At 49.6% G+C, this 23,369-nt stretch overlaps 1 protein-coding gene across 2 annotated transcripts in view; it reads right to left on the bottom strand.

Moving 5' to 3' along the window:
* Positions 1–410: 410 nt before the first annotated feature.
* Positions 411–23,369, bottom strand: part of LOC102451607 (malectin-like) — a 60,709-nt gene continuing 37,750 nt past the window's right edge. Inside the window, exon 5 of one of the 2 annotated variants that reach the window (XM_075918558.2) lies at positions 411–15,686. In XM_075918558.2, the coding sequence (XP_075774673.2) occupies positions 15,460–15,686 (227 nt within the window). In that variant the 3' untranslated portion in view covers positions 411–15,459. The remainder of the gene's footprint in view (positions 15,687–23,369) is intronic. The other variant, XR_012900477.2, reaches the window with a different exon arrangement.

The raw sequence follows: 23,369 nt of genomic DNA, 5'->3' as shown, positions 1-23,369 counted from the left end.
GCCTGAGCACAAAAGGGCACTCAGACCAAGTTTACATTTCAGAACAGGTTGCACAGAGAGCATTGTAGGTTGTGTTCACAACTACATTTCATTCTGAACAACACTTTTGGACCCCTCAGCCCAGGGGTGGAGTTCATTCATTTTAACATTAACGTATTTTTTAAAAATTTCTAGATGAAGCATCTGCTTCCAGCAGTCATAGAGTAAGTCACTGCAAGGATTCTAAGGCTGATGAATTTGGGCTGGAAATGCAGACTTCTAGGAATTAACTGAAGATATTAAAACAGCACTGTTCCCATCCACAAGGTTTCAGGGACTAAGATGCGTCATGAGGCCCTATTTCTCCCAGTAGCTGTTATTAAGGAAGCAGCTTCAGTCCTTAGCAAACAGAGGCTTGGAGCACATAGAAGCATTATTACTCATTAATTTAATTGAGAAAAGTATCTTCTGGGGCAATTTAATTACAGAGGACAGGTAGCTTCCGGCCCTGAGGAGACAGAGGAGCAAATGGTTTCACAGAACAATGGTAAATCATTTCACTTAATCAAGTTATAGTTTCTTTTGCTCTCCCAAGCACTGGCTCATGCAGCCAGTAGGTGTCAGAACCCTTAAGTAAGAATATGATGCTGTTATGGAATCTGTGACTTTCCAGGACTTCTTCCACTTCAGCCAGGAGGAACAGCAACAGAAGCAGAGCAGAGGCCAGGGCTAGCAGTCAGTCTCTACTGCCAGGGCAGTGAACCCAGGGTAGGGTCATCTCCAACCTGGAGCAGTAGCAGTCAGCCCCCACCACAGGAACAGTGTCAGGGCTGGAGCAGCTGCCAAGGTCATCCCGTCAGGGCTCTGTTAGTCCCTCCAAAAGTATTTTTAGTAAAAATCACTGACAGGTCATAGACTTCCATGAATCTGTTTATTGCCCCCAACCTCTCAGACTTCCATGGCAAGATCTGAACCCTACCTTTAAATAGTCTATATTTGTAGTGGACCAACATAGTAGCAGACTTACAGTTAGGCTACCTTCACTCACTACACCAGCCTTCAAGCACCTGCCCCAACCTCATGCACTTCCCATTCTTCCTCTGCATGTTTATTAAGTAAGCTGTATGGGACAGAGACAAGACTTTCTACATCTCAGTAAAGCCTGCAACATACCTCCTGAATGTGAATAATAGTGATCCAAGCCAACAGTTGGTACTGTTTCAAAGAGAAAGCCATAAACTCCATGCTTTTCTACCCCAAAAGAGCAAATGCCTGTACTGCAGTTGGGAGAAGCTGACAAGTCTCCATGCCTTCTCCCTTTTCAGAACCCCAGTAGCTTCCCTTCCCCCAAACTTACCATCAATTACTACAACCTATTCATAGCAGTGGTTGACTCAGGACACTGCAGTTAGACAATCCTATCCAGTCATTTCATAGAATCCTAGAACTGGAAGGGGCCTGGAGAGGTCATCAAGTCCAGTCCCCTGCCCTCACGGCAGGACCAAGCACCATCTAGACCATCCCTGATAGCTATCCAACCTGCTCTTAAGTATCTCCAGAGATGGAGATTCCACAACCCCCACTAGGCAATTTATTCATGTTTAACCACCCTGACAGTTAAGAACTTTTTCCTAATGTCCAATCGAAACCTCCCTTGCTGCAGTTTAAGCCCATTGCTTTTTGTCCTCAGAGGCCAAGGGGAACAATTTTTCCTCCCTCCTCCTTGTGACACCCTTTTAGGTACTTGAAAACCCCTCTCAGTCTTCTCCTTTCCAAACTAAACAAACCCAATTCTTTCAGTCTTCCCTCATAGGTCATGTTCTCTAGACCTTTCATCATTCTTGCTGCTCTTCTCTGGACCCTCTCCAATTTCTCCACATCTTTCTTGAAATGCGGTGCCCAGAACTGGACACAATACTCCGAGGCCTAATCAGCGCAGAGTAGAGCGGAAGAATGACTTCTCGTGTCTTGCTCACAACACTCCTGTTAATGCATCCCAGAATCATGTTTGCTTTCTTTGCAACAGCATCACACTGCTGACTCACATTCAGTTTGTGGTCCACTATGACCCTGTCATGGTGTGGCCACACCCCACACTCAAGCTCAAGGAGTCCACCTGGCCCAGGTGGCTGAGGGGGCCCCACCCCTGCAGCCCTGCTGGGCATGCTCCCAGAGCAGCCCAGGTACAAAAGGCTGCAGAGCTGCTCAGTTGGGGGCAGATCTCTGAAGGAGAAGGAGCTGCTGCCTGACATCCAGAGCAGCAACTGCTGCCACCAGAGTGAGAGGTGCTGGACCAGCTAACCATGCCACTATCCGCCTCAGGCTGAGCCCAACCACAATGCAGACTACACTGTCCAACCCCCCTAGACATGGGCACTGCACCTGCTGCAGCTGCATGAGATGCCAGGGCTGGGAATGCCACTACTACCACCAGTCTTGCACCAACAGGTGGGACTGCTGTGGGCTGGGGAAGGGGGTAGGAAGCGACTCGGGGGGGGAGCAGGAAAAGGCTTGGCAAGTTTCAGGGAGAACTCCCTGCCGAGCTAGTGATGGGAACCTCCCACCACTGATAGGGCCCTGGGTTGGGGCCCGGTGGAGAGGGTGGACCTGGGCCCCTCTTACCCCCAAAGCCTGGAAGGGGACTGGACCATTTAAAGGGCTAGGCCCAAGGGCCATATTTTCCCTAAGTCAGGGGCACTGCACCTTAGGACTAAGGGGAAATACAGCCTTCTGGCTAAGCCTGGGGCACTGTATTCTGGGGCTGGGCCAGGGAGGCCTGAAGAATGCCCCAGGCCCGGGTGACACCCCAACATGGGGGTTGCCCTTAGACAGACCCCCTAGATCCCTTTCTGCAGGACTCCTTCCTAGACGGTTGCTTCCCATTCTGTGTGTGTGAAACTGAGGGTATGTCTACACTGCTTTCCTCTTTCGAGAGAAGAATGCAAATGCAGCCAAGCGAAATTGCAAATGAAGCGTGGATTTGAATTTCCCATGCTTCATTTGCATAATGGTGTCTGGGTGCTTTTTCAAAATACCCTGTTTCGAAAGAAAAAATGCTGTCTAGATGGGGTTATTTAGAAAAAAAACCTTCTTTCAAAATAACCCTTAAACCTCATTTTTTAAGGAAAGAGAAATGAGGAAAAAGAAAGAAGAATGCAGTGTAGACATACCCTGATTATTCCTTCCTAAGTAGAGTACTTTATATTTGTCCTTATTAAACTTCATCCTGTTTACCTCAGACCATTTCTCCAATTTGTCCAGATCATTTTGAATTATGTCCCTATCCTCCAAAGCAGTCACAACCCCTCCCAGCTTGGTATCATCTGCAAACTTAATAAGCGTACTCTCTATCCCAATATCTAAATTGTTGATGAAGATATTGAACAGAACTGGTCCCAAAACAGACCCCTGCGGAACCCCACTTGTTATGCCCTTCTAGCATGACTGTGACCCATTAATAACTACTCTCTGGCTGTGTCTACACTGGGCCACTTATTCAGGAAAAGCGCCTGCTTTTCCGGAATAACTTGCCAGCTGTCTACACTGGCCGCTTGCTTTTCCAGAAAAGCAATGACAATCTACTGTAAAGTTGTCAGTGTTTTTCTGGAAAAACTATGCTGCTCCAGTTCGGGCAAAAGTCCTTTTCCAGAAAAACTGTTCCGGAAAAGGGCCAGTGTAGACAGCACAGTAGTCTTTTCCGCAAAAAAGGGCTTTTCTTCCGGAAAAGCATCCTGCCAATGTAGACGCGCTTTTCCTGGAAATACTTATAACAGAAAACTGTTCCGTTTTAAGCATTTCCGGAAAAGGGTGCCAGTGTAGATGTAGCCTCTGAGAACGGTTATCCACCCAGTTATGCACCCATCTTATAGTAGCCCCATCTAAGTTGTATTTGCCTAGTTTATTGATAAGAAGGTCATACAAGACTGTATCAAATGCCTTACTAAAGTCTAGGTATACCACATCCACCGCTTCTCCCTTAGCCACAAGACTCGTTATCTTATCAAAGAAAGCTATCGGATTGGTTTGACATGATTTATTCTTTACAAATCCATGCTGGCTGTTCCCTATCACCTTATTATCTTCCAGATGTTTGCAGATGAATTCTTTAATTACTTGCTCCATTATCTTCCCTGGCACAGAAATTAAACTGACCGGTCTATAGTTTCCTGGGTTGTTCTTATTTCCCTTTTTATAGATGGGCACTAGATTTGCCCTTTTCCAGTCTTCTGGAATCGCTCCTGACTTCCAGGGATTTTTCAAAGATGATAGCTAAAGGCTCAGCTACCTCCTCTATCAGCTCCTTGAGTATTCTAGGATGCATTTCATCAGGCCCTGATGACTTGCAGACATCTAACTTTTCTAAATTTAATGTGGCAGCTGCTACAGCTTCATGTGGGGCTGTGCCATTTTTACCATCAGGCACAGCAGAAACATCCTAATGCAAAGGAATCCAACACAGATTGTTCCTCTTAGCTTTTGATAATGCTCATATGTAGGTGGGATGAGTGTGTGCAGTTGACATTGGTGAGGGGGTGGGGGACACAGGAGGGGCAAACTGTATACAGGTTGTACCTTCCTAAACTGTGACTCTCTCTGGTACAGCAACATCTGCTCCTGGACCACAGACTCCAGGAACAGGGAGATCTGGTGGTGGGACAGGAGTGCAGTAGGGGGCAGGGGACAGCAACTCAGCCAGGAGCCCTATGGGCAGGGGGCACTAGCAGCCAGGAGCTCCTACTTTGAAGTAGGAATAAGAGCCTCCGGAAAAGGGCACTTTTTCCGGAGGATCGGGGCCAGTGTAGACGCTCTTTTCCGGCTTTTTTAAAAGCCGGAAAAAAGCGGCGGACATTTTTATTTAAATGCCGCAGGGGATATTTAAATCCCCCGCGGATTTCCCTACGACGACTGGTGAAATTTACATGCCCCTTCCGGAAAGGGGGCCAGTGTAGACGTAGCCTACCAGTTAATAGCAGTTGCCATGCCACAAGTGCTGCTCTGTAGCACAGGGGAAGGTAGCAACACCTGATAAGTGAGTAACCCTGATAGCCTCTTGGCTCAGGGCTGGGTCCCCTTTTCCTCCCTGTTTCCAACTAAGATTGACGTAGATCAAATGATACCCATGAGGCAGAATCTGCCTCCATCGTGCCTGATCCGAGCCAAGAGCCTCTTCTACGGCTGGAACAAATGGAAACAGCTAGGCCCACCTCAGCACTTCAGGGAATCTTGTGCAGTATAAAAACAAGTTGCAGTTGTAGCCTATAGGGCTAATCTGCTCACTGGCCTATATATGTATTATTTCCTTATGGTTTTGATTATGTTTATTATAATAAGTTACAGTAGGTTTATTTTGGCTGTAACACAAGCCTGGGACCTTTCAGCCAGATAGCACAGTTAGCTCACATATATTCGGGACCTTTCACCTAGACAGATGGTGGTAAGATTGATGGACTCTTTATGGTACAGGCACTTTCAAGAATACCCTCAAACTTAGCAGGTACATCATATATATATATATATATATATATAGTAGCCCAATGTCTGAGACTCTATAACGCTGCAATGGTGGCTGTTCCCTCTGGGCGGCGCTGTTGCCTGAGTCACGTCCTTCGCCTCCCGCCGTGGCGCTCAGCTGACTTCCGCGCCGCTCAGTGAGTGAGAGGCAGGAGGGGGAGGAGAGCTGAGAGGGGGAGGGGGGGAGGAGGAGGAGGAGGACAGAGAGAGAGAGAGAGATGGGGCGAGAGATCGGAGGCTCAGGAGAGAAGACCGATGTGGAGGAGAGACCTGAAAATCCCATCTTATGATGGGCTAATTGGCTAGTTACGTAGAAAAGCCCGAAATAACAAGTTGAGACCAGACTGAATAACCGAGTAGGACAGAAATAACAAATGTGATAGACAACCACAAAAGGCCCATGGTAATGAATTAACACACATGATAATAAGTTCAGATCAATGATATACTGACCTACTGGAAAAAGACACTTCACCATTAGTAAGGTGTGGAAATACAAATAAGGAGAAAAGGAAACATCCCCTACTGAATATGCATCAAACATAACATCAGCATAACATATGATAAACGTGGCATCCCAGCCTAGGGGTGGGAGGAGAAGGAGATGTAGTCCTTGGGAGGTGCCAGAATGATGGCCACTGGTGATGATGGGGAAAGTGCAGGTGAGGAGGAAGATGATGGATAACACCTTGGGTTGTTCTAGAAGGAATGGTGTGTGTGTATATGGTATGGAAATGTAGATGTACATTCCCTATTTATCTTATTAAATTGGGGTGTTTGTGACTGTGCTTAATTAATAAACTATATTTGCAAATATGCAGGAGTTCCTATAGCATGAGTGTTGCATCTGTGCACATCAGGGTTTCCAAGCATAGAATAATTGAATACTGGGTCTGATCCTGGGACAAAGAACCTGTCAACCCTAAACGTGGTAACCAGAAATTTATAAGCAATATTAGATCGGACAACACAGTTCTCCCCTATCTAATAAAGATGAGGGGAAATAACCCAGCCGTGACAGAGCTGAACACTAGCAAGGAGGAACAAAAGAGAAGCAGAGTCATTGCTGCCCAGGGGCTCAAGGATTCAAGTTGCAGTAGTGGTGGGATTTAAAATTGGATCTCTCCAATCCACTCTCCAGTGAAGTCAGGGCTCCAGCCCCAACACAGTAACAAGATGTCAAACGCCCCTTCTCTCAAAGCAAAGAGGGATTTCCTAATTTTTTAAAGCACTAGATCATCCAAGTGACAATATAATTTTGTTTATTTTCCTTAAATACACTGCTGGTTAAAGCTGCCAGGCAGTAGATTTCAGAATATTCCCTCAACCAACCATCCTGAGAAAATTAAAAAGTAACAGCTACATGTACCAAAAATAAAATAACCCATCCAGCTCTTCTCTCCAAAAGAACAAGTCTTTGCAAAGCCAGTCTACTAAGACACAGATATCTATGCTTTTAACCCAGGGCCCAAGATTGATACAGTCACTGCAAGTTGTTATAACTCAAAGCAATGGACAGTAAAAAAAATAAAAAAATCTTCTTCAGAACCCTTTAGTACTGATTACTAACACAAAGAATCGCCCCAAAATAAATGGATTTTTCCCCATATCGTTATATCCTTCATTGTCACTCAAGTCTTGCAACCTTGAGTAACTTGCAACTGTGCGGCCCTTAGTGCTCAAAAATCAGCTGAGTACAGAAGTCAGTGTTCCCTTGGCAAGAAAGGACATGCAAGCAGCTCATTCAGGCCTTGTCTAAACAACCATATCCAAGTCATGGCACCCACTTTCAACAGAGTTAAGAGCTGCTGTGCAGATGGGACCCAAACACTGTCACTACAAGCAGCAAGAGCTTGAGTGGAAGAAGTCCCCAGGAGCAGCCTGGATCCAAGTTTACCAACAAACCTCTAGTCTAGTGGCTGTTTTACTAACTCCAAAATCCCCAAATGAACATGTTTGGATTGAAACTGAACCACTATGACAGAACAAATAAGCACATCCCTAACAGATGAATAAGAAATAACTATGGCTCAAATATTTTGCATTTCCTAGATCCAGACACACACTAAGAAGAATTTTTGGTTAAACAAAACTTGTTAAAAACAGCTTGACACCTGTCTGAGCTATTTCCCCATCCCTGCTATAAATCTCTACCACACAGCCTCCTGAGTCCTTGCTGTTTGCTATGGATTATTCACATTTCCTGAGCTGACAACAACTGTCTCTGGGAGGAAAGAAAGCACTTTGCCGCCACCCCCCCCCCCCATGAAACACTTAAGGAGGAAACAAATAATATCAGCCACGAGAGTCGTGCTGGCTAGACCAGGTGCAGTGCACCCCATGGCATTTCCCTGATCTCTTCAGAAAGTGCTTTAATATATAGCTATAAACTCTGAGTACTCCAGAGTCCAGGAATAGGGTTGCCAGATGGTTTAACTAAAAATACCCAATCCCAACACCCCCCCCCCCCCCCCAAAAAAAAAAAACCCCACCGGGGAAAAAATTCTGTTGAGGAAAAAAAAAGGGGGAGAGACCAAAGTTGTTGGGGAAAAAAAAACCCCTGACCCCGAGAGGAGTTAAGCAAAAAACACACACAACAAAGCAACATGGCCCCTTTAAGAAATGCTTTTGAGGCTTTTTTCCAAAAAAAACCCCTTTCAATTATGTCCACACTGCAATTGCATTCTTCTGAAAGAAAATTGAAAGAACAGAGGGGTTTTTCTGACATTGGTAAACCTCTTTCTATGAGGAAGAAGCCTTTTTCTGAAAGAGCTCTTTCGGAAAAAGGTGTGAGTGACAGGGAAGAGGGAGTTCTTTCGCAAGAAGCGGAAAGAGGAAAAAGCACAGGTGCCCTGGTGACCACTCCGTCCATAGTAATCACAGCTGAAATGTGAGTTGTGGATGCTATCTTTCAAAAAAGCAGATCGCTTTCTCTATGCACTTTTGCAGTCTAGACGTCGCCACAGTGAAATTCCAGACCCTGCGAGTCCCACTAAGCAGAACTCTCTCCTGCTCTAATGGGCACAAGGAGTGGACAGATGCCTTAGAGGTTCTGCTACTGGCAGGAGTTTAAGTCCCAAACTACTTAGACTCTCTCAGGATCTGTTACAGATGCAAGTTGCAGCAGTTTTCTATCCCTTTACAAAGGGACTGATCAGGCTACAGCTGACACTGGACTATGTTTCCATGGTTGCTGTTAATCCCGTTTTAAGTACAGCAAGGCCAGGGATCAAGTATTGTATTTTGCTCCTGGTTTAGAACTCTGCCGCGATGGCCAGTCTGAAAGGAGCCCACCAGTTCCCCTAGCACATCCATTACTATTCATCCAGCTCTGTATTTCAGCTAGGACATTCCAAGATGGTAAATAATGCCCTCTGCTTTTAGAGGGGGAAGTGCCTGAAGTAGGGACCATTTCCTCCAGGAGATAGATTTAAAGAAGAAACAAGTTCCTTAAAACAGAAGCTTCTTCAAAGAGCCTTGTGATCAAACCACAACAAAAAGGCACCAAAAATGAACATGAGAATTTGCTTTGGCATTCCACTTGCAATCCCACAGGGAAAGGTTAGCTATCATTCCATTTGCGCAAACACTACGGTACAAAGGTCCAGGGCTGGCTTAAAGCTACCTAAGCCCACTGGATTCAGAGTTAAGGATGAAACAGATCCTCACTCTCCCAACCGCACTGCGGAAGACACACACACCGGAGCCCTGTAAGGATGCCTGCCATTCTGAGATCCCACATCCTAGGCACAAGCAGGTGGGGAGGAAAAAAATAAAAGAATCTCCACCTGCAATTTGAATACCCTGGGCTGGGAAGGTTCAAGTCAAGCCATATCATCATCACGTTGCTTCTGTTAGGTTTTTAGAATCAACATTGTTTAGAAAAAAAGTCTCGTCAATCTGTCTATAGAACTCAACTGCCTGTCCTCAGGCTTCTCAAGGGACACTGAGCCATAGCCTCCACATACTCACTTCACCCTGCCCACTGTTGCAAGGATGCACACACACGGACCAGGGTCCATATTTGTCTGCTGCTCTTTGTTTGCACGTGATACAGAGTTTTTACACTTCCTTGTTTCTAACTGGTCTCCTAACCTTCCCAAGCACTAGCCTGTATTATAGACTAACAGAGTGTAAAGCTGTGGAAAAGCTTCTTGCTTAGGGAAGCAAAATAGCAGTCCAGCATTTCCAAAAGTGAACAGCCTGCCAGGATTTGAAGCAAGTCATGGAAGCAAATCACTGCATCTCCCCTCATTTCCACCAGGCTACAATGTCACAAGTAGCACTGCACTAATAGTTACAGGCCTGGAAATGCAGCATTGTTCACACTGTTGTACTTGCTCAGCCATCCATCCCTAAAAACAAATGGAAATCAATTCAATGAAAGGCAATGTCTGAATGCTAACCCAACATATCAACAACAGAAAAATAAAGTAGCCCTAAACCCATCTCTACCCCAAACCCCCAAATCATGTATCTCTTGTCACTCTTAGCCAGCTGCAGCTATGAAGAGATCGAGGCAAAAGTGAGCCATAATCAGAACTCAACATCCATTCATATGTTGGATGGATCACTCTGGCCACTGCAATCCACCCTACCTTACCCTTCTATAGTCCTTATTCAAAAGATAAAAATTAAGTACTTGCTTCATTTGTCCCAAAAGGATCATTCAAGTGAAGCCTGAAGCTGCCAGAAAAGGAAGAGTTGGAAAAGGAAAGCAAAAAGGAAAACTGTTTCATTATAGCACCATAATGGTGCCAGTAGACCCGGCAAGCAGCTAAGGCAGGGGTGGGCAAGATGGGGTCCATGGGCCAGATCCAGCCTGCCAAACCACTGGATCCAGCCAGCAGCTGCCCTGCCACTTCCCCGCCCCCAGGCCAATCAAGACCTGGGAACGGGGGAGCTCGCAAAGTCTCCTACCCCCACTAGGGACATGCAGCATCAGAGGAAACCACCAGCTGTTCAAAACGGCTGGCATTTCCCTCTAGGCTCCGCATGCCCCTGGCAGGGCGGGGCCAGGGCGCAAAGAATTCACATGCTCTCCCACCCCCAGGCCAATCAGGGTCTGGAGGTGGGGGGGAGCACGCAAAGTCTCCTCCTCCCCCCACGCCAGGAGTGGGTCGCACCTAGAGGGAACAGCCCCTTCCACCCAAGGCCCCGCCCCTTCTGGGGCAGCTCACAACCACTTCCAAAATTCATTAAGTGCCCCCCCCCCTGCAAAAATTATTGCTCACCCCTGAGTTCAGGGGTGGGGGCTCAAACCCATGTGAGCACCTCACCTCTAGTGCACAGGATAAGGCCCGATAACTAAGCTAAGGGTAAATAGAGCAAAGCATATACCACTTTTAAAAAAGAATCAAACTGAATTCATTTCCATGTAAGAACCATAGGCTGCAACACACAACAGAAGCATAATGCTGTGCAGGCTACCCCTAAAGACATGTTGCTTAATCCTCAGGTGAGAGTCCAGCACAGAATCAGTGCATTGCCACTATCATAAGAAACAGGGATCCACTTCCCTGTCCTTGCAGAGGAGCGGACTAATAAATCAGACCTCTTCCATCTCTAACTCCTATGATCCTACATGTCACCCCTTGAGCTCAAGTTGCAGGAACTCAGAGGTGCTGAAGGAGACCTGTGTCTAAGAAATACTGGCATCTCAGGGGAAGAGAAGAGCACACTCCTCAACTGAAAGGGGGGCTGTTTTCAAGGCCAAGTTCTTGGTTTGTGTAATGAATCGGGGCAGTATATGATGAACCCAAGAAGCTCTTGCTATTTGATTAAGGCTCCAAACCTCGTGTTGTTCTAGTGTGTTAGAGTGACCACATGATCGGCAAAGAGATCCAGGTAAATCATAAGATCAGACAAAATGTTACAGGCATTGCCACTCAGAACAAAAAAAGTCCCCAAAATACACCTTTAATTGTCTCATACATTAAAAAATAAGCATTTAGGAGTGATAAAGGTCCAGGAAGAGACAGCGGAATGAAGCTGCTAGTTCCAGGCCTCCCAGTGTTTCAGAACTTGGCTTGCTCTGGAGAGCTACTGTGGACTCTCTCCTCCCAGTAGGGAGCCAAGCATTCTCTGACTGTTTTACCAACTCAACTGCTTGTGTACACATTTAGTGGCTAACAGTAGCAATGGGAGAAAGATCAGCTGGATCTTATATTCTGCACTGGTCTTGCAGAATCAGAATTGTGGTTAAATATAAAGCAGCAATGCACATGCTCGGAAAGATGGCTGCTTTGGGGAACTAATGCTCTAATAGTGCTCCTCACTCCTGTCTTAGCCTTCATGGCTGAGTAACACTTTCCACAGCTTGAAAATAGGAAGAAAGTAAAGGCCTTGGCAGCTGTAAACAGATTATTCATAGAGCTCCACTGACCCTTCACGAAGAGGGTCTGTCTAGCTTATCAAAAGGCCAGGTGTGAGTAGAGCAGGTGTGCTCAAAAAGCAATGGATAGGAAAAGCCAGAATCCAGGGAGCAGCAGCAGGGGGATTACCACTCAGTCAAGTGGCACAGTATGAAGCAGATGAGATGTTTGCCAGAAGAGAGAGATTTAGCCTAAGGCAAAGAAATTCTGCACTGAGGATCTAGAGGATGCATGTTATTAGAATAAAAGTGGACAAGGCTTGTGCACCTCAAGACTTAAGCACCAAAAAGAGCACCTTTTATCCTGACTGTGCAAGTTGCTGGGCACTTCCTGTGAAGAAGGGAGCACGGACACCTCCCGTAAGTCAATGGGAACTGAAGCTGCTCAGCACCTTGCAGATTCAGATCTTAAGCCAGGGGTGGGGAACCTCAGGCCCAGAGATCAGACGCAGCCCCCAGCTTGCCTGGATCTGGCCCCTGAGGCTTGGGGCTCTCCCTCCCAGCATTGGGGAGCCCACGCTGGCACTCCATGCCTCCCCATGGGGCTGAACCACACAAAATCTACTAGCCTGGGCCCCCCTAGGCTCTGGTGGTGCGTGAAGGGAATGTGGAGAGTGTCTTTCTCCTCAGTCGGAGGCCACGTCAGTGAGGGGTTTTTTTTTTTTGCTTCTTACATGTGTGCAGCCCCCAACTGATTTTTCTGTGGGTCAGCGGCCCCCAACCTAAAAACGGTTCCCCACCCCTGTCTTAAGTGACACCAGCTGTCCAAGGTCCTCCAGACTCAGATCCAGAGCCAAGCAGCCCTTCATGCCACCCCACCTAGAGAACACATGATCTTCAAGCAGGAGCAGAGTCCACTTGCTAAGCTATCAATAGTGGAAAGTAAACAGGTAGCTCAGACCCTGTCACGTTGCTGAATTGGAGGGAAGCAGCCAGATCGCTGGTGCACCCCTAGGTGGGGGTGTTGGCCCCAGAAATTGGTGTGGGGGGAGCCATGTGGGGTGTTGAATGGGAGATTGTTGTTTGTTGATCTTATGTACGCTATTTATGTGAGTGTTTAATGTCTATGTGTGTAGGTAGGAATCTGTAATCTGTGTGGAAGCTGAATATTTCTGTGAATGTGGTTAAGCATTGCTATGGACAGGCTGAGTAGCAAAGCCCTGTGGAACAATGACTCTCAATAGGCTATGGACACACCCAAAGAATGGGATTTGTCACCTGAGGGCAGCCAGCAGGAAATATAGAGATTGGCCTCTGACCAGGTGACTTGCTGCGTACAAGAAGAGGCCAGGAAGGAGTATAAAGAGGCCATGTGGCCGATGCCATTTGGTTCTCAGCTCAGCACTTCATCCCAGAGGCAGCACTGCAGGGATTGAAGAGCCCGGAAGACCTGTGAACCCATCCTGATCGTAGGATGTGCAATAAGAACTTTTAAACCAGCAGCTGCAACATCTCTGCTAGAGCCTGCATCGAGGACTGGGAGATTCGGTGCATGTAACGTACTGTACTTTAATAACCTTACTCTCAGGCTTTTCTTTCTTGTAATAATAAACCTTTAGATATAGATTCTAAAGGATTGGCCCAGCGTGATTTGTGGGTAAGGTCCAGAGGGTAAATTGACCAGGGATCTGTGGCTGGTTTCTTGGAACCGGACAGAACTTGTTCGGGGTAGGTGGGATTGGGTGCTAGGACCCCCCACCTGTGTATGAGGCCCGGGGCCATCTGGGGCACGGATATTGCTGGGGTGTCGGAGGGGTTTTGCTCAGGAGGCTTCAGGCAGATTGCTGAAGCGCTCTGTGAGACTGGTTTTTGGCCTGTGTGGAGAGGTCGCCAGTCAGGGGGACTGTAAAGAGCCCCGGATTTGAGCAATTCGCCCTGAGCGGACGCCCTAAGCTGTGCCCAGACACGGCCCGGTCCGTCACAGACCCATCACCAGTTGACCATGGAAGCTGATCAAATTGATCTACAGCAGTTTCCATCTATTTCAGATTCTCCACATTGGATTACGGATGTGAACGACTAGTCGCTTCCCCCTCCCCTTGCTGCCTCGATCAGAAATAGGTTGGGATGGGGGGGTGGGGAGCAGGGGGGTGCTTCAAAGAGGCAGCACCACATGGAGCCTGGGGTCAGCTGGATCCCCAGCTGACTCCAGGCTCCATGCGGCGCTGCCGCTTTGAAACACTGCGGGGAACATGGGGCCAGTGGGGGACTGCTTGAGTCCCCTGCTAGCCCCGTGCTCCTTGCAACGCTTTCCCCTTTGAAGTGTAGCAACAGCCCCAGGGAGGCACCCTTATCGACTCATCGAATAGTCAATGCAAATTGCATCAGCTATTCCATTTGCCAATTAATCTAAATTTAACATCCCTACATTGGATGGACATACACATACATTCATTCCAAAAGGCTAAGCTCCTTGGCACTTGCCAGCCTCCAACTCTTAGGCACATCCTAATATTCCAAAGCTTGCGTAAGATAGTTACCAGTAATGGTAGGTACAGACTGCAATCTCACATTACTGCAGATGATCAGGTCAACACAGCTGATGCAGAAAGATTAGAGGGTCACTGGCAAGTACTTGAAGGGTTGCACTGCTCTGTCTTATGGTTGCCAGATGACTGATCATAGCAGACATGCCCAAGCATTGGGGACTCACAGCCTCCATTTTTTGGTCACCTGGTTCTCAGATCCTCCAGGGAAGGCATTGTGCACTAGAGGTGAGCTTGAAATGAGCCATTGTGAAGAAAAGTATTAAAATGGAAATAAAAGCCACAACTGATACAGCAACCGAGCGCCACTAGTGCAGAGACACTGCAGCAAGAAGCCAGGATATTGCAGGCCACGGTAGAACTCCCTCAGCAACGATCTAACATTGCAATTCTCAGACTAGGAAAGTCTCTCCCCACTGGTGAAGAAAATCAGGCCGAATAATTCCCTCAGCTCTTTTTGCAACTCTCATTCTGAAGTTAGAACCTTTTCCTGGAGATCCATCAGTAAGTCTGAGCCTGTGGATCTTTAGGACAGAGAAGTACCATGCATTTAGTTACAAACATTAAGGTAGCTGTTGAAAAGCCAGTCTCTTTCCCCTGTAACTGTTAGTCACCCAAAGGCACCAGAACATCTGTGCACACTTCTGACCGAAACAGACACCTGGCCTCATTTCAAAGGCTGTTTTTCCAGGCAACATTCAGAGTGTGCTACCCTGCTTAGCTTCTTACACTGGGATCGATTATCCCCCTGAACGAGGGCCCAGTGCTTAGGTCATGCAGCTTCCTCTCCATGTGGGATATGGATCAAAGTTCACCAGCATCAACTTCTTACAACCCAGACAAACAGCAAGGATCCAGTTTAATCTCAAGTGCCCTGGAAAGGAAGGGATGCTGCTTATAGTGCAACAGGAGATGCCAAGGCCTCACTGCTCAGTGGCTGGGGGAAGGCAAGTGCCCCCCTTTACCTGTACCTGGCGTTCATTCCAAATGAACTTTTTTCCCTTTAAATGATGAAAAATATGGAGAAACTGAAAGCAACTGTATTTGGTCTGACTCCTTTCTTCCTGGCCTGTGGCCCCAGCTACTGTAATCTCTGCATGGGGCTTGCCCTCACAACCGGCAAAGGCAGAAGAGGGTAGGAATGAAGACACCAAAGGCCACCAATATAGGGAACATGAGGCTGCTGTTGTCCGAGGCGTAGGGGTTTGGTGTCCGGGGGCCTGACTGAACCCGGTTCTTATTGGCCTGTTTTTTAACGCTGGAGCCTTCATCATATTCTTCATCTTCCTCATCCTCCTTTCTCTCCAAGCCAGGATGAGGCTGCAGCTTTGGAACATCTGTTGGAAGAGAAAGAAATTCAGTGGTGAACTTTGCAAGGAGTTGTCAGGACTGCAACAGGCAACTGATTCCAACTGTCCCTTTGTGATCTGCCCCATCCCACACCCTACCAGCTCAAACAGGGCTTCAGGGACACCCTGCAGATGGGTACACAGTCCCACACTGCCAAGGTGCTCACTCCAATGCAAGCACCCTAATCCATGGAGATACTTGGACAGCTCCACTCAATATGTGAAGCAAATATTAGTATATGATGAAGATGCCTATGAGGACAGAGCAGCATCACCACTCTCCAACCTCTTATTCAGGAAGAGCTACATCACACAAGCACATCTGCCCTAACCCAATCTCTAATGCTTCTGAAGCTTCAGGGGGTAGCCGAGTTAGTCTGTACAGGATAAACTTAAAAAACAGCAAATGGTCTGGTAGCACTTCAAAGACTAACAAAACATGTAGATGGGATCATGAGCTTTCGTGAGCACAGTCCACTTCTTCAGATGACGGGAGTTATGAGTTTAGGGGTTGTGCAGACCCAAAATAAATAGGGGAGAAGGGAAGGAAAAAAAATGGAAGGGGGTGGGAAATAAGGAGCAGAGGGTAAGAAAATATCAAAGGGAAAACCAAATAGGGGAAAACCAAACAGGCAGAACTGGTAATCACTAAGCACCTAGGCTGTGTCTACATTGGCACCACATGATAAGCCTCCAGGAACCCAGCCCTAAAATCAACCACAGTGACAACTGTCCACATATCTATACAAGCAAATTCATCACTGGAGCCAACAACATAAGTTACCAAATCAAAAGGTCATTTGACTGCACATCAGGGCTCCCCACCCCCTACCAGTCTAAGGGTATGTCTATACTACAGCACTATTTTGAATTAACTTAATTTGAAATAGTTAATTCGAATTAAGCTAATTTGAAATAATGCATCTATACACAAAAACTATTTTGAAATAGCATTTTGCTGTTTCGAAATAGCGTGTCAACACTGAGTGGACCGTGAACTGAAGTTAAGGCTGGCTGGAACCAGTGCCGGCAGGGCATCAGGTTGGGACTTAGTGGCTACATCTAGACTGGCATGATTTTCCGCAAATGCTTTTAACGGAAAAGCACTTTTTGCGGAAAAGCGTCCGTGCCAATCTAGACGCGCTTTTGCGCAAAAAAGCCCTGATCACCATTTTTGCAATCGGGGCTTTTTTGCGCAAAACAAATCTGAGCTGTCTACACTGGCCCTTTTGCGCAAAAGGGACTTTTGCCCGAACGGGGGCAGCATAGTATTTCCGCAAAAAGCACTGATTTCTTACAGTAGGAAGTCAGTGCTTTTGCGGAAATTCAAGCGGTCAGTGTAGACAGCTGGCAAGTTTTTCCGGAAAAGCAGCTGATTTTCCGGAAAAACTGGCCAGTCTAGACACAGCGGCTACGTCTACACTGGCACCCTTTTCCGGAAATGCTTAAAACGGAACAGTTTTCTGTTATAAGTATTTCCAGGAAAAGCGCGTCTACATTGGCAGGCTGCTTTTCCGGAAGAAAAGCACTTTTTCCAGAAAAGCGTCCATGGCCAATGTAGACACGCTTTTCCGGAAAAAAGCCCCGATCGTCATTTTCACGATCGGGGCTTTTTTGCGGAAAAGACTACTGTGCTGTCTACACTGGCCCTTTTCCGGAACAGTTTTTCCAGAAAAGGACTTTTGCCCGAACTGGAGCAGCATCGTTTTTCCTGGAAAAACACTGATAATTTTACAGTAGATCGTCATTGCTTTTCTGGAAAAGCAAGCGGCCAGTGTAGACAGCTGGCAAGTTATTCCGGAAAAGCGGCTGCTTTTCCGGAATAAGTGGCCCAGTGTAGACACAGCCAGCCAGTGTGTGGGGCTGCTGCCTGAGGCTAACTGAGCTCCATGCTTAAAGGGACCCTACCCCCACCCCAGACAGACAGTTCTCAGGGTTCCCCGCTTGCTTGTCTACCTCGATGAGGGACAGCAAAGCAGTCCTGTCTTGGAGTGCCCTGAGTGCCCGCAGTCGGGACACCACAGCACTAAGCCACATGGAGCCAAAGCTGCCCCGGGCACGCTGGTGTGTCTCGTGGGGTCGTTGCCATCAGACCGGCTGCACTTGCTGCAGGCTGCCATCCGGGGGTCCATCGGGTGGCTGTCAGGATCCAGGAAGCCCTAAGGGAGAGCATCCACCCCAAGGAGCCCTCAGAGCCTCCCTGGTCCTCCCCACCGGGGGCTCATGCCCCATTCCTCCCTCACGTCCTTCCACTTACCCATCCCTAGCCCCTCTTCCTGATGTCAAATAAAAGACACGTATGTTCAAAAATAGAAACTGGGTTTATTGAACCAAACTGGGGGGTGGGTGTGGACCTCTGGGGAGACTGGGAAAAGGAGGTGGGAGAGGGGAGGGGCAACCTGGGAGGAGGGAGCTAGAAGGGGGAAGCAAGGGGGAGGGGAAGCTCAGGCTTGGGGGGTCTCACCGGACCAACCTGACTTTCATGCAAACCTGCCCCTGGGTTCGCATGTGGCCTTTGGTGGCCAGGCTGGCAGCTATCCTGCCATAGACGGCCGTGTTCCTCCATCTAGGGCTGAGATCATGGAAGTTGGGGGCATCCCCCCCAAACCTGAATAAGGTCCATGATCTCCACCCTGGACCAGGAAGGCGCCCGCCTTCTCCAGCCCCTGTCAGGCTCCTGGGAGCTGGCAAACTGCTCCTGGGGAGCGGTGGAGGGCTGGCTGCCAGTGGCTTGCTGGCTCATGTTTTGGGGTCACTGGGTCAGGGGCCCCAGTGGTCACTGCTGGCAGGCTTGGAGCTGGCACTGGCACTGTGGCCAGGGTCTACCCCTTTAATGGCTCTGGGGCTGGGGGAGAGGAGAGTAAGCTTTTCTGGTTGTGCCCAGAGTGGCCACCAGGGCTCTCTGGGGGTATGTCTACACTACCCCGCTAGTTCGAACTAGCGGGGTAATGTAGGCATACCGCACTTGCAAATGAAGCCTGGGATTTGAATTTCCCGGGCTTCATTTGCATAAGCCGGGCACCCCCATTTTTAAAACCCCACTGGTTCGAACCCCGTGCAGCGCGGCTACACGGGGCACGAACTAGGTAGTTCGAACTAGGCATCCTACTTCAAACTACCGTTACTACTCGTGGAATGAGGAGTAACGGTAGTTCGAACTAGGAAGCCTAGTTCGAACTACCTAGTTCGTGCCGCGTGTAGCCGCGTGGCACGGGGTTCGAACCAGCCGGGATTTAAAAATGGCGGCGCCCGGCTTATGCAAACGAAGCCCGGGAAATTCAAATCCCGGGCTTCATTTGCAAGTGCGGTATGCCTACATTACCCCGCTAGTTCGAACTAGGAGGGTAGTGTAGACATACCCTGGGAAGGGCTGGAGGCCCCCTATTTCGAATTAAGTGGCTACACAGCAGTTAATTCAAAATAGCTATTTCGAATTTGGCATTACTCCTTGTAGAATGAAGTTTACCAAATTTGAAATAAGGGCTCCACTATTTCGAATTTATTTCGAAATAGCGGTTTGCCTGTGTAGATGCTATTAAAGTTAATTCGAAATAACTGACCATGGGTTCTGTGCTTCCCCCGGACAAGCGTCCAGTCCTCCAAGGTGGAGGACTGGTCAGCAGGGGCGAAGCCAGGGGGTGCAGTTGTTGTTTGGGAGGGGATGTTGAGGCAAGGGAGGGAGAGAGGGGGGTAGGGAAGCCTCCACCTGGGGAGAGCCCTCTCCCTCACCCAACAGCGAGCGCACCACCCTCTCCTCCTCAGGCCCCACAGAGACAGGTGGAACGGAGGCAGGGCTCGCCCAGGCACGCCAGAGGGGGTGCCTCCAGCTCCCGAGAAAAGCTGTCAGTTGAAAGAGGGGCGGCTGCAGAGACCGGACTACCAGGGGGGGCCGGTAGTGTTAGGGCCAGCGCCCTCCCGGGCACTGGACACCTCCTCCGCCCGGGCCAAGGGACAGTCCCTCCGGACATATCCAATCGCCTGGCAGAGGAAGCAGCAGGTCTCCCCCGTCTAATAATCGACCTGGTAGAGGGCCCCCTGTTAGGGCACCATGAAGGACCCCTCTAACATCAACCCGCCATGTGCCGCCGGCAGCAGCTGCAGGTGTACCTGCTGGCAGAAGGACAGAATATGGCGGTGTGGCGGGGTCCTTACAGCCCAGTGGGAGAGGACTGATAGTGAATACTGGCCTCCCCAGGGTGGAGAGGGCAGGCAACAGCAGCATTGGGGAGGAAGGGTGGGATAGAGGCGAGAACCACCCGTACGCCCAGGTCCTTCAGCGGTTCGAGGGGTACGTGCACGGCCCCCACGTCTAGGCCCCTCTCCACCGCCTCCTGGGTGGTGGCCTCCGAGGCAAGGAAGAACACCGCCTTGCCGTACATTTTAAAGGCCCCCCCACCACCTTCGTCAACACCCGCACGTAAGTTTCGCCATGGGGCAAGGCGGTGACCAGGAGGCAACAGATGCCGTGCCTCTTGGTCAGAGTGGGGAAGGGGCCCCAGCCACCTGGGACAGAGCTTGAGGCGGTGGGCAGGGCAGATGACACGGTGGGGGACAGCAGCGGCCCCCTGGGCATACACCCTGGGGGCTACAGGTGGATCGCCCTCAGAGCTGATGGGGGGAAACCAATAGGGGAACTGGGGAGAGCAAGACAACCACTCCTCCCACCTAAGATAGAGGCAGGGGAGGGGGGTCAAAAGGAAGTGCTAGCCACTCCTCCGTGCTAGAGAAGGAATACAAGCGATCGGGGTAGGGACCAGGTACTCTGGGTAAAACAGGACTACTGGGAGGCTGGGGGAAGGGATAGCACTGGGGGAACAATGTGGGGCAAGGCAAAGCAAGAGCTGGGAGGCAGGACAGGCACTACAGCAGACAGCCAACAAACTGGGGCTGGGTGGGGCAGGTCAGCAAACTCTGGGGTGAGGGGGGACAGAGCTGGTTGGCGGGGTGGGTGAACTACTGTAGTGGGGGGCAAGGTGGGGAAAACAAGGGTGAAGGGGCCCCCCAGCCAAACACTGCTGAGGGAAGGGGCCAAGTCCAAAGGGAAAAGATAGGGGGAGTATGCCCATGAGCACCTGTGGGGGCTCAATCCTCGCCTGCTGCTGCAGTGAAACAGTCCTAGATAGTAAAGGGATGGGGGGAAATGGCTAACCCCGCTGAGGGGCAAGTCCAGATGGTGCAAGGGAGTTGGTGGAGGGGGTTGTGGTATGTGGGGCAGGGGGGGCTCTGCGCCTCTCCCCCAGCCCCCCTTTTAGGAACTCAGTCCACCACCACCCCAGGAGCAGGTGAAAAAGCTCAGTCCCAACAAACCAACCCCCTCCACACTCCAACTGGTGGTCCTCTTCTTTTCTCCCTCGGCGGGGTGCAGGTGGTGCAGGAGCAGCAGCGGGCAGGTAGCAGCCAGGGGGGGAAGGCCTCTGGATGGTGGGTGCTGGTGGGGTCCTCTTCCTCTGGAGTGGGGGAGGGGCAGGCCCTCCCTCTCCCCTCAGGCAGCAGTAGCAGCTGGTGGTGGGGAGCAGGAGCACTGTCCAGGAGGAGCAAGTCCAGCAGCTGAGGCCTCAGCAGGCTGGGTGGGACAGGGCAGCAGAAACAGGAGGAGAGCAGCAGCTGCACCCTGCTTCCTCTCCTCCTTCTCTAGATTGGTTAGGAGTGGCCACTCACTGACCCCAGGGGGAAATGCCTCTCCCTGAGTCTTGGTGGGCTCACCTTGATGACTCACCTGGAAGGAAACCAGGGTGCAGGGCTGGGGATATAAAAAGGTCTGCCTGTAAGGCTAGTTGGGGTCTAGAATTATTCTATCCCCAACCTGTAAGGGAGCCAGAAACCTTCTCAGCCCAACCCAGTGAGTAATCAGACCTGGGGGAAGCTGACCACTGGGTGGGCCTGCTCCTGGAGGATTACCTGGTGGGCCTGTGTATCTGGCCTGGGGACTTCAACCTATGCTGCCCTGAAGACTTGCCCTGAACAAAGGTACAATCTGTGGAGGGGAGAAATGGCACCAGCCCAGGGATAGCCAACCTTGGTCTAGCCAAAGGTCAGTGGGCTGCAGCATGGAGCCCTGCTGACCAAACAACAGGTCAGTGTGTTCTGGACCAGGATCCCTGCTGACCCAGCAGCTGACTGCTCTGCTGCTGTTAGGGCCCTGGGCTGGGACGCAGTGGTGTAGGGAGGGCCTGCGTTCCCCTTCCACTACCCCTTAATTGGGTGGCAGTCTCCCCTCTCACTCTCTCTGACCACAGGCAAGGTGCCTGAACCCCTCCTGAACAAGAAGCTAGACTATCTACCTGTGCATACCTGCTGTGAATTGGTTTGCTTATTTGCTGCAGCCCCACCCTGCACCAGGGCTGAGCTTCTAAGAACTGCCACCCTGCCCTGTGCTAGGTCTGGGCTATAAACTGCTAATTGCAGTGGCCTCCCCCTGCATAAGGCTGGGGCTACAAGCTGCTTATTGCTGCTGCCCTACCCTGTGGTAGAACTGGGTTAGAAACTGCTTATAGCTGCAGCCCACCCTGTACTAGGGCTGGGCCACAAACAGCTTGGCTCCTGCTTCAGCCGGGTGGCCCATAGACTGCCAGTGCTGTAGCCTGCTCTGAACTGAGGCTCCAACTTAAACTGTGTGTAGTGGGTTTGAGTGGCCACCCATGGACCCTGAAGGGGGATACCCCTCATTCTCTGGGTGTGCCCCACTGGGCTACACCTTCCTATCTAACTGCTAGCCTTTGATCCTTATCTGGTTCTTTTAACTATCCAATCTTTGGGTGCTTACTGATTACCAGTTCTGCCTATTTGGTTTTCCCTTTGATATTTTCTTACCCTCTGCTCCTTATTTCCTGCCCCCCCCCTTCCATATTTTCCTTCCCTTCTCCCCTATTTATTTTGGGTCTGCACACCCTAAACTCAAAACTCTGGTCATCTGAAGTGGGCTGTGCCCACAAAAGTTCATGATCCCATCGACATGTTTTGTTAGTCTATAAAGTGCTACCAGACCATTTGTTGGTTTTTAAGTTTATCTAATGCTTCTGGTAGCCTTGAAAGATCCCAGGCAGGATGGAGATTTACTGCTTTGATAACCAGGTGCCTCCCAACCAGTAAAGGGAGACCTATCTTCCAGCACCTTCCCCATAACCTGCCATTGCCACTCCACATATCTATCAAAACAATGTGTCCTAACTCACCCCAGTCTTTGCTGGCATGAGACCTGAATTCAAACTCCCCACACAGCAAGTTACAATGCTGCCACCAGACCACCTGGCCAATTCTTTGCCTGCAGGGTAGCAATCTCTTATCTCTAGAACAGCAAGCGGACCCACCATAGGACAAAGGTCTTAGCTAAGTGCTCTGACTCCAGCAGGTCCTATGACTCAGAACACTGAGTAGGACCCTACCAATTTCACATGAAATTAACCGTGCCCAGTGAAATCTCATCTCTCAGAAATCAGCCATGCTGGAGGACAGGACTTCTCCTTCCACTGCTCAGGTGTTATTGGAGGGAGATCAAACCGTACCTCCACAGGCAGCACAGGAGTGAAGTCACTTCTACCTCTGGGGCTGCTGCAGCACAGGCTTCAGGCTCTGCACCAGCTCAGGGAGCCCAGACTAGGGGCTGCTGCTAGAGTTTGCAGCTTCTGTGATGACTCCAAGCTGCTACTTCCCTCACTGCCACAGCAGGTTCTG

This window comes from Pelodiscus sinensis, chromosome W, assembly GCF_052426305.1.
Source record: "Pelodiscus sinensis isolate ZL-2025 chromosome W, ASM5242630v1, whole genome shotgun sequence".
NCBI lineage: Eukaryota > Metazoa > Chordata > Testudines > Trionychidae > Pelodiscus > Pelodiscus sinensis.
Note: the sequence above shows the minus strand (reverse complement) of the source record. Positions and strands in the feature narration are given on the sequence as shown.